We start from the raw sequence: 16,654 nt of genomic DNA, 5'->3' as shown, positions 1-16,654 counted from the left end.
AATAGTCTCGGGTCGAGAATTCCTTGGCTCTATGATTTGAAATTTAAGGCGATTCATTTCTCACGAGTCGTTTCGACGGTTTACTTTTACCTGTAATAATTTTCGAAATCATTTAGGTAGAAATCACTCGTACGATTTCTGCGGCGGTTTTGTTGCTCCGAAAGCTCGGCGGGTCTTTCGTCGCGGGGATGGGAAAAGAAAGAAAGAAAGAAAGAAAGAAAGAAAGAAAGAAAGAAAGAAATAAAGAAGGAAGAGTCGAAGCTCGGGATGGACGGAGATGAGGGGGAATAGAGTCTGAACGACAACGGGGAGAGCCGATTCTATTTTCGAGCAAGAGAATGACGCTAAACTGGTGCTTTGCAGTGACATAACCACCCCGGGTTACTGGCCTGCTGGTTCCTCCGCAGTCCCCATCCTCTATCTATATATCCTCATTTTCGTCTAATAATAACAACAGTGAAGAGAGTCAGAGAAAGCCGAGTACAACACGTGAAGCTTTATCATCGCTGCAAACTTCGTTTGACCGACGATCATGGAAGAAGAAGAAGAAGAAGAAGAAGGAGAAGGAGAAGGAGAAGTGGAAGACGATAATCACGACGAAAAATTCAATCCCATCCGCAGCATACCGGCCTATTTTAGCAACTCATGATCGGTTGAACTCTCTTTTTCCTTCACTCTTTCTCTCTTTCTCTCTTTCTCTCTCTCTCTCTCTCTCTCTATCGCTGGTCCCATCGTCAGGTTCAAATGATCCCGACTTTATAAATAGGCTGCAAGTAGGTAACGGTTCAGCGCAAATCTGTCATCGGTTTGAGGAACCGCGTGGATCGCGCGTGACTTTGAAGCCAAGTCTGGACGCGAATCGTGGTCGTTTTTGCGCCGCGGCTCCCGATAATATTGATATAATTCTTTGACGAATCAGAGAACTTGCGCAAGTCGAAATATCGCTCTTCCGTTTCCGGTCGAGTTGCGACTCGGATTGCTTCGTTTCTTTGTCGACGAGTCGACCGAACCTCTGCGAAACATCCTTGGGAACGTCGACTTATCCGAGGACTAAGACTGAGAGAGTCGGAGCGAGAGGGGAAAAAGGAACAAGGTGACGACCACTTTCAGAGGGGACGCAGCGAGTCACTGCAATCAGCGAAGATGCCTGACGAGGGTCTCGCATTAAACGTGATTATTGATTAATGCCGCATAGCCATGCGGTTGACGCAAAGACGCAAAGTTCAAACTTCTCTGGATTTTTCGTCATCGTCGAAGTCGCCTCTTTCCGAGTCAAAGCTTAGCGCCTAAATTTCACCCAACCAAGGTACGTGGGAACCTACTTTGAAGGAAGCTGAACCTAGAAATCCTGCGTTGGGTCCGATATTGCGTTAAAATCGAATCCACTTTTCTATCTTTGAGCTCCTTTAAAGTAGGCGTTAAATTTCTACGCCATTTGGCATGGGAATTTGAATTATACAAACACCGTACGTACCTACGCTTGGTATGTTTTTTATGCAGTTGCAAACTCGAGCGGCTCGTGATTTAACTGTCTTACAGACATGTCTCCGAACTATTTCGGTATCGTAGAGCGAATAATAGCCGAGTTATTGTACCGGCGCGGCGGTTGTATTTCATCGCTGGTCTTTCGACTGAAAACCACACGACGAGACTCGCATCGCGATTTACACTTATTGTGTGCCATATTTCTGCCGTATTCGCGTATGGATGTTCAACCTACCTACGGTCGCAAAGTCGTCAGTTTTGACAGAGACGAGGCGTGACTCTCTGCACGTAGACTCTATTTCGCCAGCTCCCGGATGGATCACGCGGCGTGTATCATCGCCGTATCTCTTTGACATCGTCTGTGTAACGGGTGTGTGCACAGGTATACGGACCCACTATATGTATGCCCGTATGTTTGCTTGCTCGACAAAATTGTACGCGTTACATACTCACGCAGCAAAGCGTTTAAACAAACTTTTTACCTTTGCCTCGACGCGGAAAAGAGAAGGTTTCAGGTTTCCCGCGTCTTCTGTACTGTCATATGCGTGCCAACTTTTTTTATTTCTCATTCGCTGATATCGAATTTTTCGTTACGTTAGTCATTCTATCCTCTTTGAATACCTCGCACTTGTTCGTTTCGCAATTTTTTAGGTTTCGTACGATGTAAATTTTTTTTTCTTTTTTTCTTTTTTTTCTTCTTTACCCGACACGCTGCGGGAAAAAAAAACCGCATACTTGTTGCGATAATATTACGTTACGTAATACTCCTAATATATTACAGGGACGTAATGAGTTACGGGAAAGTTTTACATAAAAGGGAAAGAGGTAAAAATCTCTGCGAGGATGTTCTAATCTAAGCTGTGGACGGAAAATCCGTCTCTATGACGTAAGTAGGTTTATAAGATTTCACAATTGCAGAATCAACTTTTCTTTTTGACCTTGACAATCGGTTTACCTGCATCCGTTGAGTTCAACGTTATATTATTATATTCACCGCAACTGTGCATATGACAACTTTGAAATAGAAACCGCATCTTTCCGTGACTTATTGTACGTGTATGGAAATATGTAGAATTTATCTACCGTAAGAATATTCGTTCGGGATTTCTGTATTTAACGTTTAATGCTTCGGAACAAACATCGCCTCTTTTTATTCCGTATAATGGTGGAAAAGTAGGTTCCATTTCAGTGAAATATCAGATAAAAATGGTCGAAATTTACCGATTTACCAAGTTTAGGATCAAAGTAGGGTATGTTTGTAATTGTAATTTACATCCGTACGATGATTTTTGTTCTCATCTCGTATTCTCCTGTCAAAGGACTATTAGGTATCTACAGCCCGTGCTCCTTTATTATTCAGATCCGTGTACAATAAGTTTTGAGGCATTGTTATTCAGTCTTGATTGAATTTTCGAGTCACCGCAGCCACGCCGCGAAGCTGTTTCATTTCTATATACGAAACGGTTTTAATATCTGATCTTGAGCAACGTGATTCTGATTAACAATTTGTTTATATTCCTTCTCGTCTAACAACGAGACGATTTTATCCAACGATCTCATCTCTCTTATATATATAACACCGGCTCTTGCTGCGCTCCTCGAACAAATCGTCTAATTGTAAGCCGGTACGTACCGCATACATGCATACGCGTAACAAGGATGCTCGGACTTTTTTTAGCCGGATCAAGTCCCGCTGCGTTCACAAATATCGTTCTAACCGGTCTGAGTGTCGAACTTGCCATTTATTTACAATACTTCTGCGACCGATTTGTTCAGTCTGAGATTGAGAAAGAAAGAAAAAGGATAGAAGTGAAAAGGCTACCGTAGCCGTAGCAATGAGAGAGAAATGATCATTCGGAGAACGGAAGCATCCGCGGACTTAATTAATTACACACGTATGTTTTTTTCCTTCTTTTTTCATTCTTTCTCCTCACGCATATTGTAACATTCGTCGAATCGAGAACCAGTTTAATATACGATATTCTCTTCTAGTTACCTCGATCGTTACCTCGTCTCATAAATTTTCGCCAAAGAGGTTGCCCCACGTATGTGGTTAATCACTAATTAGCCGTCATTATTATCTTCGCCTCTTGAATTTACATTTTATTATCGATTCGTTTAGTAATTTTTATTCATTATTTCTCCTTGTCCTTCTCTTGTGTAATCAAAAATTTATTCCACGTAAGTATAATAAGCGTTGAATTATTTTTCTCTGGTGCAAAAGATACGCCGAGACGGGATGTGACGATTACTTTTATGGCCAATGAATGTCGAAATCCGGTATAAAATTCCGGCTTTATTACAGCGTTATGCGTTCTTTGAGTGTTCAACAAGGTTTTACGGTCTCGCGACGGAAGGAAAAGTATCAAAGCTTATCGCATTGTATCGTGTTACTGGTTATTTACTATCACGTACCGCGGTTAAGGGAATTCATAGTTATCGCCGGTAATAAGCTTGGCCTTCGATCATTATCGTCTCTTACTTTCCCTCCTCCGGAGACTTCCTTTTGCAACTTCCTCGTTTAATCGCTTTCTGGATTATCGCGATTATCGAAAGATTTTCCCTGCCCCGGTTAACGTTTATAATCGGATCACGATCGATCAGCTGCAACGAGATGTGCAGGAGTGATGAATACACGGTAAAGTGCGGGTAATTGCGGCGTGGAACGTTCAGCGCGAAATTCAACCTTCTTCTAATCTCACCGTGAAATCTAACCTCTCTTTCTCTCCTCGATCGACGACAGCAATCAATTACGATGCCAAACCTATAATTCCCGCTTGTGTATTATTTGCGAAAATTGCTGCGGTGGAAACGCGCGATCCTATATCGCGATTTGCTGGGATCCGAATTTAAGGTCGATGCCGATGTTGCCTGCGGATAACCGAGTCGAAATTTAACGCCTACATTTGAGAGTACCAAGGTTCGTGGAAATTTACTTTCAAGGAAACTCCAAGTCGTAATAATTAAAGTACCGAATCGTAATTTGACGCTCTCGGTTTGAGACGATTGAACCCATTTTCACGCTATTCGTCAAATTTCGGCCATTTTCATCGTCAAATCACGGTCCGATTTGCTCCAAAGCAAAATTAAACGTCTCAGCTTCGCGGATCTGCTTCTCCTTGGATTTACTCACCTCTCGACCACATTCGCTCCTCACCCACGACAGGCGCATGTGCGGTGTAACCGCGTGACGTACGGGGTGTTTGAAATTTATCTCGACTCAATTAGTGCGCCGGGTCGAGGCTGCGGCGGTTCGTTAGCTCTGTTAACCCTAAACGCGCTTTAGAGATCGTTACTCCGAGTCTCGTTGTGGTCCAGAGCTAGTTTGTTCGTTACATACCGACGGCGGATGGATAGATCCTGCTTTGTTTTTAAATTAAGTGGACTAAAGGAGCTCAGAGGTGGGGAAGAGCAAAGGTGGCGCAACTTCTGTCGGAAGGAGTTTCTATTATAGGTACACGTATACACGCCGGCTTCGGCGTTACGCGGCTACGACTTCAAACGTTGAACCGCTGCCGACGATGCGCCGGCGTCGACGTTCCATTCACAAAATTTCGTCACCGTGGTTCATCGATCATTTGATTTCCCGCATTTCTTCGGACCGGACTCTCATCAGGCTCGAGAGGCGCTCGGAGGTGGTCCGCACTCGTTTACTCGGTAGGAGAAGGAACGAGGAAACGGAGCAAAAATGAAACGACGAATCCGTCATCGTGGATCGAAAATCGGGCGGCTACGCCTTATACGTAAAATTCACGCCGCGTATTTCACCGCCTTCCAAACTTCGCCCGGAGAAGATGATTATACAACAACGTCGTTTGTCAAATTTTCTCCGCAGTCGTCACGCGTTCACGAGAGATTTTTAGGCACGTTGAAAGATGCAAGTCGCGAGTGTAGGAAGAGGAGGAGAAACAACGATCCGTGGTCCGAGGAACAAATTGTCACAGTGGGGATGTGAACTACAATGTATTTTAACATCGTTTTCGTCTTACACTTTTATTCCCCTCCTCATCCTACCTCTACTCTCTTCGTATTCTTCTTCTTCTTATTCTCATTCTACTCGTCTTGGGTGTGCCCACGTCGTAGTTTTATTCCCCTTGGTGGATATATTTTCCCTCGGGATAGAATAAGAAGAAGGCCAAGACGAAGGCGAAGTCGAAGTCGAAGAAGAAGAAGAAGAAGAAGTGCCGCGACGAATAACCGTAGAGCTCGGAGCGTCTCTAATAGCGGTTAGTGGCGCATATACCGAGGACCGGGTAAGGAGATGCTAATGTTATTCAGCCTTGAGATTTAAAAAAATTGTCGGTGGAGTTAATTTTTGAGATCTAATCACAGATAAGGAAGGTGCATCGACGAACGGCTCTCCGTTTCTCTCTCTCTCCTCTCTCTCTCTCTCTCTCTACCGGAGATCACGGAGCGCGTGTAACAAGCCGCGGAATCGAGCCCAACGCAGGGTTATTTAAAAGCAGCTTCTCTCTACTCTTCGAAAACATTCAGCGCCAACTGTTCCGTCATCTCGATGTTAATTGTCGTTTGTCTTTACTTGGTTACAGCCATACTTCAGAGGGCGTCGGTCGCCAAGGGACTCCTTAGAATTCAGGGAGTCGCCACGTGCTTGTTTCTCTGCATGGACTCCTGCGGCATTCTCTATGGATCGGTAAGCCCAACACTTTATTACACACCATCTTGTCTGGCCGTCCAAACTCCCGCACTTTTACGCAACACAACGAATCCTAGATTTCATCCTCGTCGCGGAACTGCAACGATCTTTCGATAATAATTAATCCTTTCGTCGACGCCGAATATCAAGAGTTTGAAATTCTCTACTACCAGGACTGTCGGACTTGACATATAAATATTTATTCACCGTACCGTCAATTTTATCGTACCTCGTCCTTTTCGTATTCCGTTCGCTATGCAAAAAGAAACACGCGGCTCTGTTCGTCTCGTGTTATGTGTATTTACGGTTGCGGACCATCGAGATCGAGGATCAGAATCCGGGTGACAGATAAGATCATCCGCTTCTTCTTCTTCTTCTTCTTCTTCTTCGTCTTCTGTTCTCCGTCTTTGTCTCGCTATTTTGTTCCTTTCGTTCGTATAGGAAAAAGAAACGCGACATTAACGGATGATTATCTTAAATACTTAATTTGTACGCCAAAGTTATAGTAGCTGCAGTTTCTCGGGCTCGCGTCTTCAAAGGCGGCGGTTTGTCGAGCAAACGGTCCCGCATAGGGAATTCCGGCACCGGAATCGTGGCTGTGCGGTATATCAACGAAACGGTGAAAAATTGCATATCTTTAAAAGGTCGAGATACCAGAGCAGATTAAACGCACCGAACTTCCTTAATTGACCCTCGTGCGCAGTGCCGAGAAGGACGTGGAACGGAGACGAGCTGATCATAATCCGAAAAACGGCGAGGCTCGATTTCTCTTCTCACAAATCGGCGATTAATATTAATCAGCCACGCTTCGGTGCAACGAAATGGAGAAGAAGAAGAAGAAGAGGAGGAGGAGGAAAGAAAGGACAGATTGAATAATCCTTTTTTCCTTTTGGCGACAAGATATCCTCCTGGTAAAAGTCCCGGCTAATCGTATATGTAGACGATTCTCATCTACGGGACAAAGTCACGGTTGTTCACGGGTTGGTTTCCCGCTTTAATTGGCTGTCCAGCTATCGGTCCGCCTAACCTCTCATAAATAGAGCCGAGACTCTCTCTTTCTCTCTCTCTCTCTCGCTCTCTGAGGCTTCCTTGGGCTCGGAAGGATCCTCTTGACGTCTTCCTTTATTTCGGGTGTGCAATTCATCCCAACTCAAACTTCAACCACCCGGTTACCCGAGTCGAAATTTAGCGCCTACTGTAAAGGAGCTCCTACGTAGGACTTCAAGGTAGTAAAGTCGGTTCTGTTTTAATGCAATACAAGGCCCGACTTTGACGATAAAAATGTTCGAAATTTACCGATTTACCAAGCTTAGGATCAAAGTAGAGTATGTTTGGGACCTCCTTTAACCTCCGGAGGTTGGGTTAAACCTGGTTGCTTGAAACGAACCGCGGTAGGCGCTAAAGTTCGACTCGGGTAGAGAGTCCGGCTCACGGTGAGTCGCGAAGCGGCGAACAAACTCGGGGACGGTTGTTCATTGGCATGTGAAGCACCTCCTCGTGGTTACCTACGTGGAAAAACCGAGAGCGAGCGAGAGGTAACTTAAACCGATGACACCGACACAAATATTATGATGCATGGATCGTTGCGCTTGGCCTTTGGCCGTATACTAGCTCCCTAACTACGGTGGGCGGAATCGGAATGCCCCTAAATAATCCTCACTGCTGCAAGGACGGGCCACAGATCCTGACGACCGGAGACCCCAACCATTTTTCTTGGGTTCTCAAACGTTTTTTTTTTGGTACCCTTCGAGTCCATGTTCCGTAGTCGGAAGAGGATCCTCGCAATCAATTCACGGCTGCGGAGATTCGGTCAAATTTTTCCCGCTGCGTATTTGCGAAGCATTGGAAATTAAGAACACCCGATCGTCTATCGTCTTGGGTGAAAATGCAAGGAATTCAAATCTCCCGCGACGGTGTGACAAACCGGCCAAGAACCACTGAGGATATAACCGATGAAGCTTAGTGCAGCGTCTTCATTTCGGGATGAAATAATATCCCAGAAAACGCGCGAAGGGGAAAAAAGAACGAAAAAAAAAAGATAAAAAAACTCGGTATATTGTCCCGTTGAATCGGATTTTTATCGTTGCCCGTCGTGCAAGTCCGTGTTGTGAAGATGATGGAAAGAGAAGAAAAAAGCGGCAAATCCAAAAGCTCGTATAATCGTCTAGTTTCTTTTTATCTCTTATTTTCGTTTTCTTTATTTTTTCATCTTTTACTCTCCTTCCCGGGACTTGGATGAGAAAAAAAAAAAAAAAAAAAACAAAAAAAGAACCAACGTTCGGAAAATTCTCAACTCCGAGTACCTCGGAGTAATTCGAAGTCGTCGCTTATTCGAAGACGAACTAGCTGACAAAGTTGAGGTGGCGGACGGAAATAGATCGTCAAAGCACACCGGCGAGCGATCTGCGTCCGGGATAATTCTGAAATTTTTGCGTCCTCTCTTTTTCTCCCGATTGTTTTTTATGTTTTTTTGTTTTCTTTTTGCTCCGTTACGCCTCGTCTCTGGACCGTCGGCTTCTTTCGGACTGTATAATAATGCGCGGTAACGAGGTTCGGCTTGGACGTTATACCGTTAAAATTTGTTCGCATACGAGCCAAAAGTTTTACGAGCCGTTCTTTTATCGCGCCTCTTGTTACGCCCGAGCACTTCCCTTTTGCACCGTCAAAATTTACAACGGTCCTACGAAGCGCCGACGAGTTTATTGCAACACGTTTGATCCATCATCGTTTGTATGAGAGTAAATCGCGTGATCGGATCACCTCGGTTATTGCGTTATTTATCGGTAATTATCACGCGACGTCGATGCGGTGAAATCGGGGTTTCGCCACGCGATTTTTATTTTATTTTTTTTTTTGTACTCTCCCGCATGACGAAAAAAGAAGAAGAAGAAGAAGAAGTAACTCGGGGTGTTCGACCGGTTTCGTCGCTATTTCAGTGTACTCGGGCATTTCATTCCGCGGTTTGGGGACGGAGCTATAAACGTGTAAGTCGTCAGGTATATTGGCACCGACGGACATTCCTAGGTCGCTGCATATAGATGCGCGAACACTGCAGGCTCTCCGAGTTGAAATTCAGCGCTTACGTTTGACCCTACCAAGGTTCGTGCGAACCTACTTTCAAGGAAACTGAATCTAGAAATCCTGCGTTGACGTGATTTCGATAAAATTTTAAAATTAAGTGTCGCACTTCAACCGTATTCATTCAACGTTCTTGCGAATACAGAAACCCTTTTAACTGATCGAATACACAGAAAATAAAGAGCTGCTTTAAAGTAGGCGCAACTTACCTCTTCGAAGCCGGACTTTCCTCATCGTGACGATTGTAACAAAGTCGACGTCGCGGTTTTTAACTCCGTGAGGATTCTCACTCAAAAAGTCGCCGGTTATGTGATTTGAATATCGGTCCAAAAACTCACCGGTCGTATTCTTTCCGTCGGCGATATTTCTTGTCTTTTACGAAACTTTGGTAACGAAGAGAATAGCGAGAAGAAGGGTAAGTCATTTCTCACATCTCGCTGAAAAGAACTCTCAGAATTCGGTGCAGGAATATTCGGCTTTGTTTGCCTGCGCTCAGACGTCGAATACCCAAATTACACGTGAGAAGAAACACGTTCGCTTTATTTTTTGCCACATGCTCGACTCGCGCTCTTGTGAACAATTTCTTAACGGAGATTTTCTGACGGTTTTATGGTCGCTTATTAGCGTAGGAACGCACATTTTTTCCAGATACTTGAAAAGCACCGTGCAAATTACGATCCTCTACGTTAATCAATAAGTATCGAATTGTCAAATGAAGTTTGCCGAAGTGAATTTCGGAATCTCGACATCCTAACGTCTTTGTTGCAGAAAATTTGTTCTCGATGTGATCTAATAATTTTTTTTAAAAACTGTGTAAATCACACCTTTTACTTTTTAGTAAATTCTGTCGTCTAAAAATATGTTCGTTAACCACGCGATGTTGAAGTTCAGGTTTGAGTTTGAAAGATCAAAATCGAACAATCTGCGATCTCTTTTACTATTCTTCATCCGTACAAGTGGTACTTTATTTATACATACAGTGTCACTTAGAGAGGCTATTTACTCGTTGAAATGACGAACCGCTTTTGACCTGAAATCAGCTTGTAATCGTTTGGAATCGCTTGGCACCACTTCGAATTCGTTTGCAATGATTTCGAAACGGTTTGAAATAATTTTAAAATTGTTTTCAACTCCTTGAAATCAGTCTAAACCGATTTGCAATGATTTTGAAAGTGCTTGAAACGACTTTGAGCCAGTTAGAAATCGTTTGTTTGTCACTTGATCAGTAAGTGAGAATGACCTCGACCTAGCACATCTGATTCATGATTCAAGTTCCTGCATTCGACGTTTAATTTTTTTTCCAAACCTCCGAGTATTATTGGCAAGTATTCTTACCACCCGTTTGATATAAATTTTTTGTATATTTGGACAACTTTTCAACATGTTTAATTTACACAAGTTACAAGTATTCGGGGTCGCTGATTACGAATCTGAAATCGGATTTCAAAAATTCGAGGTGGCGAATCGAATCAGCGACTCCAAAAATCCGTGTATAAAGTCTTTGGCCGTATTCGATGAAATTTGATATTATCTTGCGCGATGTTGAATCCGCCATCTTGAATTTGTGAAATCCGATTTCAGATTCCTTATCAGCGACCCCAAAAATCGTAGAATATTATCTTGTTGGAAACTTGGACCAAGTCCAATAATCCACGACTCGAATGGCTAAACTTTACGCACGTAAGACGTCTCTTATCGTTTGGCCGATTGAATTGACTTTGGCCGAGAGAATGGACGATCGTCGTAGCGTAATCGTAATACGTACAAAACGTGAATTACGCGGACCTGCAGCAGCCGGGCAGTTACGAGTTAGGCGGTGCTGCGGCTCGAACGCAGGAAGACGTTCATTAGAGAATCCCCCCGGCTGGCTCGGAGATATATCGCAAGGGTGAAGGATTGGCCCACGCGGATCCATCGCCCGGTTCTTCCGCGGCGCGGAAATTTTATTCACTTTAAATTTAAAAGTGAGAGCGCACGAGGGAGGAGTGACTGACTTGACCTTTCGAGGCGCGGAACCTTTTCGCCGAAATTTAACTCCAGTCTCCTCTCTCTCCAGTCAGCCTTTCTTTACCGTGGATCGTAAATTTTCGACCTGTCAAAATAACCGACGTTTGTTGTTGTAACCCGGTCTCCGTTTCGAATGGTGCAGTTATTTTTTCATAGGATCCAAGATTTACCGCCGTTCTGTACGGCCGAGGAATTCCCGCAGGGTCATTGTCGGCGTAATTTAACATCGACGAAAATAACAGGTTGATATTCTCACTTTGTTGCAATACAACGTTTAAACTTTCGATCGGGAGCTAGAAACACTCGCGATCGATTCGGACGAACTTTGAGTAACCTTTTTTTGTTCAAGAAATAAAACGAACACGTTTTCAAACTCCTCGACTTCCAGACCGCGAGTGATTTTTGGTATCGTTAACGAACCGCGGGGAAAATTTAGTAACGAAAACTTATCCACGACTGGTTGTCGTTGGGAGGAATAAAAGGAGGAAAAAGAATAAGAACAAGCATCGCAAGCATGAGTTAGTGAAACGTCTCGCTTTGACTCCCCCGCCCGGGTTTGAGGCTCGTTAAAGGACCGAAACGACGCGAGATAAATCTCGAGATCTCAGATCGGACTTTGATAATTTCGAACAACGTTATAATAGGACAAGTTTTATTGGCGCCCCCAGCGTAATGATTAACGGGAGAGTTTCTGGGCTCGGTTGTGACGCGTATAAATAGGTCAAGACCAAAGTCCTTCGCTACCTTCGCCTTTCTCGTTCCTTCTTTCCCCGATATTCGCAAACGGTCCGGCGATATTTAACACTTGATTAAAAATAATTATCGCCTTCCGAATTCCATAACAACGACGGGGGGGTTCGAATAAACGAGTTTCGAAACTCGGAATGGAACGGAGCTAATTTAGCACCGGCAATTATGTTCCTCGGTGTTATACGACTGCAGCGTCCACCGGCTTTCTTCTCCCTCTCTCTCTCTCTCTCTCTCTCTCTCTGTTTACCTCACAGCTCTCTGCCCGCGTCGTCGTTTCTATATATAATCAAAGATTCTCTCGGACTGACTCACTCGACAGCGGGCGGCAAGCCCTTGCGGAAAAAGTACGTCCGGTCCCTAAGTCTGCCGGCTCTTCCGGATTCCGTAACGACGTTTATTCGTCACGCAGAGGCGTTTTTTTATTTTCATACTTTTCGCGCCCTCTCGGAAGGGAGGAAATTATCGCCCATCGCTGCAGGTTTCTTCAATCACTCGATATCGACACCTTCGATTTACGCGTATTCAGTTCGGTACGTGATTTAAGAACTTTCCGAACCACTCGGGACTCGGCTGACGGATATCAAGGGTCCGTTGCCAATTATTTCCCATCCCTCTCTCACCGAGATTAATCCGTATACCTCCCACTGCGGCGATTCGACGAAGTCGCGTGAGCCTCTTTGATAATTCTCTGCACATCTCTTTGGCTAACAGTTTAACCCGGTATCCTTCTTCTACCGGCTCAGGGTTTGTTGCACCTTTTAGAATTATCTCGTTACAACGTTTACGTACGTCGAGATTTTTATTCACGTCTTTTAAACCGGAGATCCGTTAATGGCAAGTTTCGTATTTGAAAAGGGAATGAAACTTTTAAGATACAAGATTCCGAAAATTCAAGCTACGACCGAGCAAAGTTGCAAAAATTCAAATATACTCGCACGGTGTGGACAACTCAACGAGTGGGTGTAAAAAATGGGCAAAACCGAAAATCGGAATCAGAATCAGATCGTGAAATTTCACCGAAAACAGAAAATCTCGGATCATTCGGAATTTCGACGTTTCAGATTTGAAAATTTTCTCACCATAGGACTTTCGTAATTTTGGACCATCCGAAACTCCGACGTTTCGTCAAAGTTTGATATCTTCGTTTCGAGTCGGTCGAAACTCCGTCCCGTCCAAAGTCGTCGAATCGACTCGCAGGCACGAGTCGCGTTACAAAGACGAGAAGCACGTATCGGAATTGGAATAACCGTCCGACGAGACCCTCGCGATCGAATCCACCTTGCTTTTCCTTTCCGGCCGACCATCAATTAGCACACTGACATGATGACCCTTCGCTGTTTGTTTTTCAAAATTCCAGCGCGACTACACGGAGGACTGTGTATTCAACGAGACCCTGGAGCATCACAACTACAACACGTACAGCTCGGTGCGTTGGTCGACGGCTCGCAAGACTCTCTACCTCGGTATGAAGCAGGACGGGCAGCCGCGGAAGGTCCAGACAAAGGGGCACGATTCGCTGGGTCGTCTTTCGATGTACGCCAAGGTTCTGACGTCAGCGGTACCGCAGGACCGGGTCGAGGCTTTGCAGTCGCGTTTGCTCGGCGCTCGCCACAGCGTGCGGCATCATCATCGCGGCAGGCAAAAATCCATCTGCCCTGTGTCGAACGTCCCTCAGGAACGCGACGGACGGGACAAGTTCCGGTGCCGTAAAAGAAAGAAGCGGAAGAAGCGTCGACGACGTTGTCGGGCCGGCGAGTCGCCCTTGACCGACAATTGCGACGCCCGGGAACCCGGCGTCGAAACACAGTCGAAACGATCCTGCGAGGGCGCCGCCGTCGAGGAGGCTTGCAGGCGAGAGGCGCTCGAGGCTCCCTCGAAGAAACGGAAGTCGCGGATGGGGGAGCAAATCGGGCCGAAAAAACCGAGGCGCAAAAAGAACGCGGGACCGTCTATGGGCCCGAAGAGAAACGGCGGGATTTACGGTAGGCGGAAGCCCGCCTCGAGGACTACCCGGACTCTGGGATCCTCCCCGGCGATGACGTCGCCGTTGTCCCGGCTCAGGCTCGCACCCTCGACCGAGTCCTCGGCCGAAATTCTCCGACCACCGAAACCCGCGGCAGCCTCCCTTTCCGCCGTTTCCGTTGCCGCTACCAGCCTCGCCTCGACCCTGACGCTCACCCTGACCTCCACCACCGCCACAGCCCTCGGAATAGCCGGCGTCGATGACGCGATCAAGTCGGAGGAGATCGGGGACTCGGATTATATCAAGACCGAGACCCTCGTCGACGGGAACGGGTTCGAGGACGAGGATGCGGAGGACGAGGAGCGCGAGGATGACGAGGAGAAACACGGGAGGGGGGACGTTTTTGAAAAAACGGAATCGGAGAGTACCGAGAGACTGGCGATGTGAGATATTTTCAGACTGCTGCTCCTTGTTCTTTTTTTCACTCTCTCTCTCTCTCTCTCTCTCTCTCTTTTATTCGAGACTATTGGATAATTAGGTATACCGTACTGCGATATGTCGTTTCTTTCGTCGATTACCTTTATTTTCTTTTTTCTTCCTTCTTTCATTCGATCGTTTTTTATAAGATGGTGATGTATCGTTAGGTATCATTACTCTATATAATGTATCTACATGGTATTTTTGCAAATGTCGCCAAAACGTGTTATACACGTTTTCGTCCTGTATCCCCAGTGCGATTTAACTATAAATATATCGTTGCGCGATGATCATCGATGCGTAACGTGTGGGTACGTATTTATAATATCTTTATATTGTACGATATGATACTTATTTTATATATATATATATATATATATATATATATATATATATATTTGTGACGAAGCTCTTTATACCTGGATCATCATGATAATAGTAATAATTATACGACGAATTGTAACGGTCAAGGAAAGAAAGAAGAAGAAAAAAAAAAAAGATCTTACAATAATAAGAAACCAGTGTCGAAACATGCGGTAATAAATTATAAAAAGCGTATCAGATTACGATTTGAGTATTGATATACGATCTATATTTTTTGTGTTCTTTTTTTTTTCTATTTTTCTTTTTCTTTTTTTTTTTTTCTATCCGATAAACGGCTCTCAAGTCGGTGAGAGAGAGATGCAAGTGCGCTTCGCAGAGACAATAATGCCAAAACGAATCTATAGTGATATGATCATTTTCATTATTCATCCAAGATTTCAACACTCACATTTATTGTAATACACACTTACACATATTATATATTTAACACGATCGCGCCTACGTTACGGTCTCTTTACAATTCGTCCGATCCGTTATCTTTACCTCTGTATTAATGAAATTGCAGTATACGCGAGCTGGAATTTGTTTTTAGCCGCGAAAGTGATGATGAAAAATTGTCGATGAAAATGTCGAAGGGGGAAAATTTTACTCGGTCTATCGTTGCGTTGTTATTGTAATATGATTGTTTTCTGATTTTTGAAACGATCCTAACGTACGGTGCGTCATAATTAATTATACAATGTACATTTGAAAACGACAATATTCACGCATACGTATACATACCTATTCATTCGCCATAAAGTATGTCTAGTGTAATAATAAATAATAATATTAATAATAATAATAATAACAACAACAACAACAACAACAACAACGTTTTAGTAAACGGCTAGAAGAATAATTAATTAAAAAAAAAAACAAAAAAATAAACGAATAAATAACAAGTCGAGAAACAAATTCTAATTGCGAAATATCGACGATGTAGCGGTAAGAATAGAAACAGAAAGAAAAATGAAGAAAAAAAACAAAAAAAAAAAAAAAAAGAACCACTGCCTATTTATTTGTCTGTTTTTTAGTCTGTCTTATAACGTAAATAATACTATTATAATTGTATAATGTACGGTTAAACGACGAGTTGATATATACGTGAATTGTATAATCATCATCGTGCATAAAAAATTGCGGAAACGAATTCTTCGCTTTTCTGCACACCTACCTATCTATATCATTATATTATTGTAATGATGAAATTTGTCGATTAGGAGGAGAAACGAATAGTTGAGTAAATCGATTGAATATTTAATAAATGAACTATCAATTAAAAGAACGAAGTATTTCCATTAGTTTCTAGTTTAGGGATACGTAGTATGAGAAACGAAACGATAGAAGAAAAAGAAGAGAAAACAATTTGGAAATAATAAAAAAATAAATTAGAAAAAAAAAAAAAAAAACTCAAACCTGTCATTTCAACAATCCACGTCGCTTCGGCGAATTAGGTATATCATACGAAACAGATCGGGCCTCTTTTCAAACTTGAACAGATTTTTATCGTCTTTGTATCGTATACTTTTGTGCAGAGGCAAAAAAAGATGGCCAAACAAGATTAAAAAAAAAAAAACCAAAAAATCAACGACTCACACGAATTACAGAACTTTATCTCTTGGTATAAATATTGAAACGCAAAACCGATCTGTATAATTTAACCGTTGTGTCACGGATCCAGGACCTTGATAATAATCTGAGAAAACATAGGTAGGTACATGTATGTTTAAAAAAAAAAAAAAAAAAAAAAAACATACCACCAACGAAATAACAACCTGCTAATTTGATAGCCTATTTATTGACGAAAAATATCAAGAAGAAAGGCCCGGGGGGGGGGGGGGGGGGGGGAAGAAACGAAAAATGATGGAAGA

General features: G+C 43.6%; 1 protein-coding gene across 3 annotated transcripts in view; it reads left to right on the top strand.

Annotated features, from left to right (window-relative positions):
- LOC124186234 overlaps positions 1-16,418 on the top strand; it is a 58,533-nt gene extending 42,115 nt beyond the window's left edge. For all 3 annotated transcript variants that reach the window (XM_046577753.1, XM_046577752.1, XM_046577755.1), the window contains 2 exons: positions 6,036-6,139; positions 13,335-16,418. In XM_046577753.1, the coding sequence (XP_046433709.1) occupies positions 6,036-6,139; positions 13,335-14,387 (1,157 nt within the window). In that variant the 3' untranslated portion in view covers positions 14,388-16,418. The remainder of the gene's footprint in view (positions 1-6,035; positions 6,140-13,334) is intronic.
- Positions 16,419-16,654: the final 236 nt, after the last annotated feature.

The sequence above is a fragment of the Neodiprion fabricii genome, chromosome 7 (genome assembly GCF_021155785.1).
Source record: "Neodiprion fabricii isolate iyNeoFabr1 chromosome 7, iyNeoFabr1.1, whole genome shotgun sequence".
Classification (NCBI taxonomy): Eukaryota; Metazoa; Arthropoda; class Insecta; order Hymenoptera; family Diprionidae; genus Neodiprion; species Neodiprion fabricii.
Note: the sequence above shows the minus strand (reverse complement) of the source record. Positions and strands in the feature narration are given on the sequence as shown.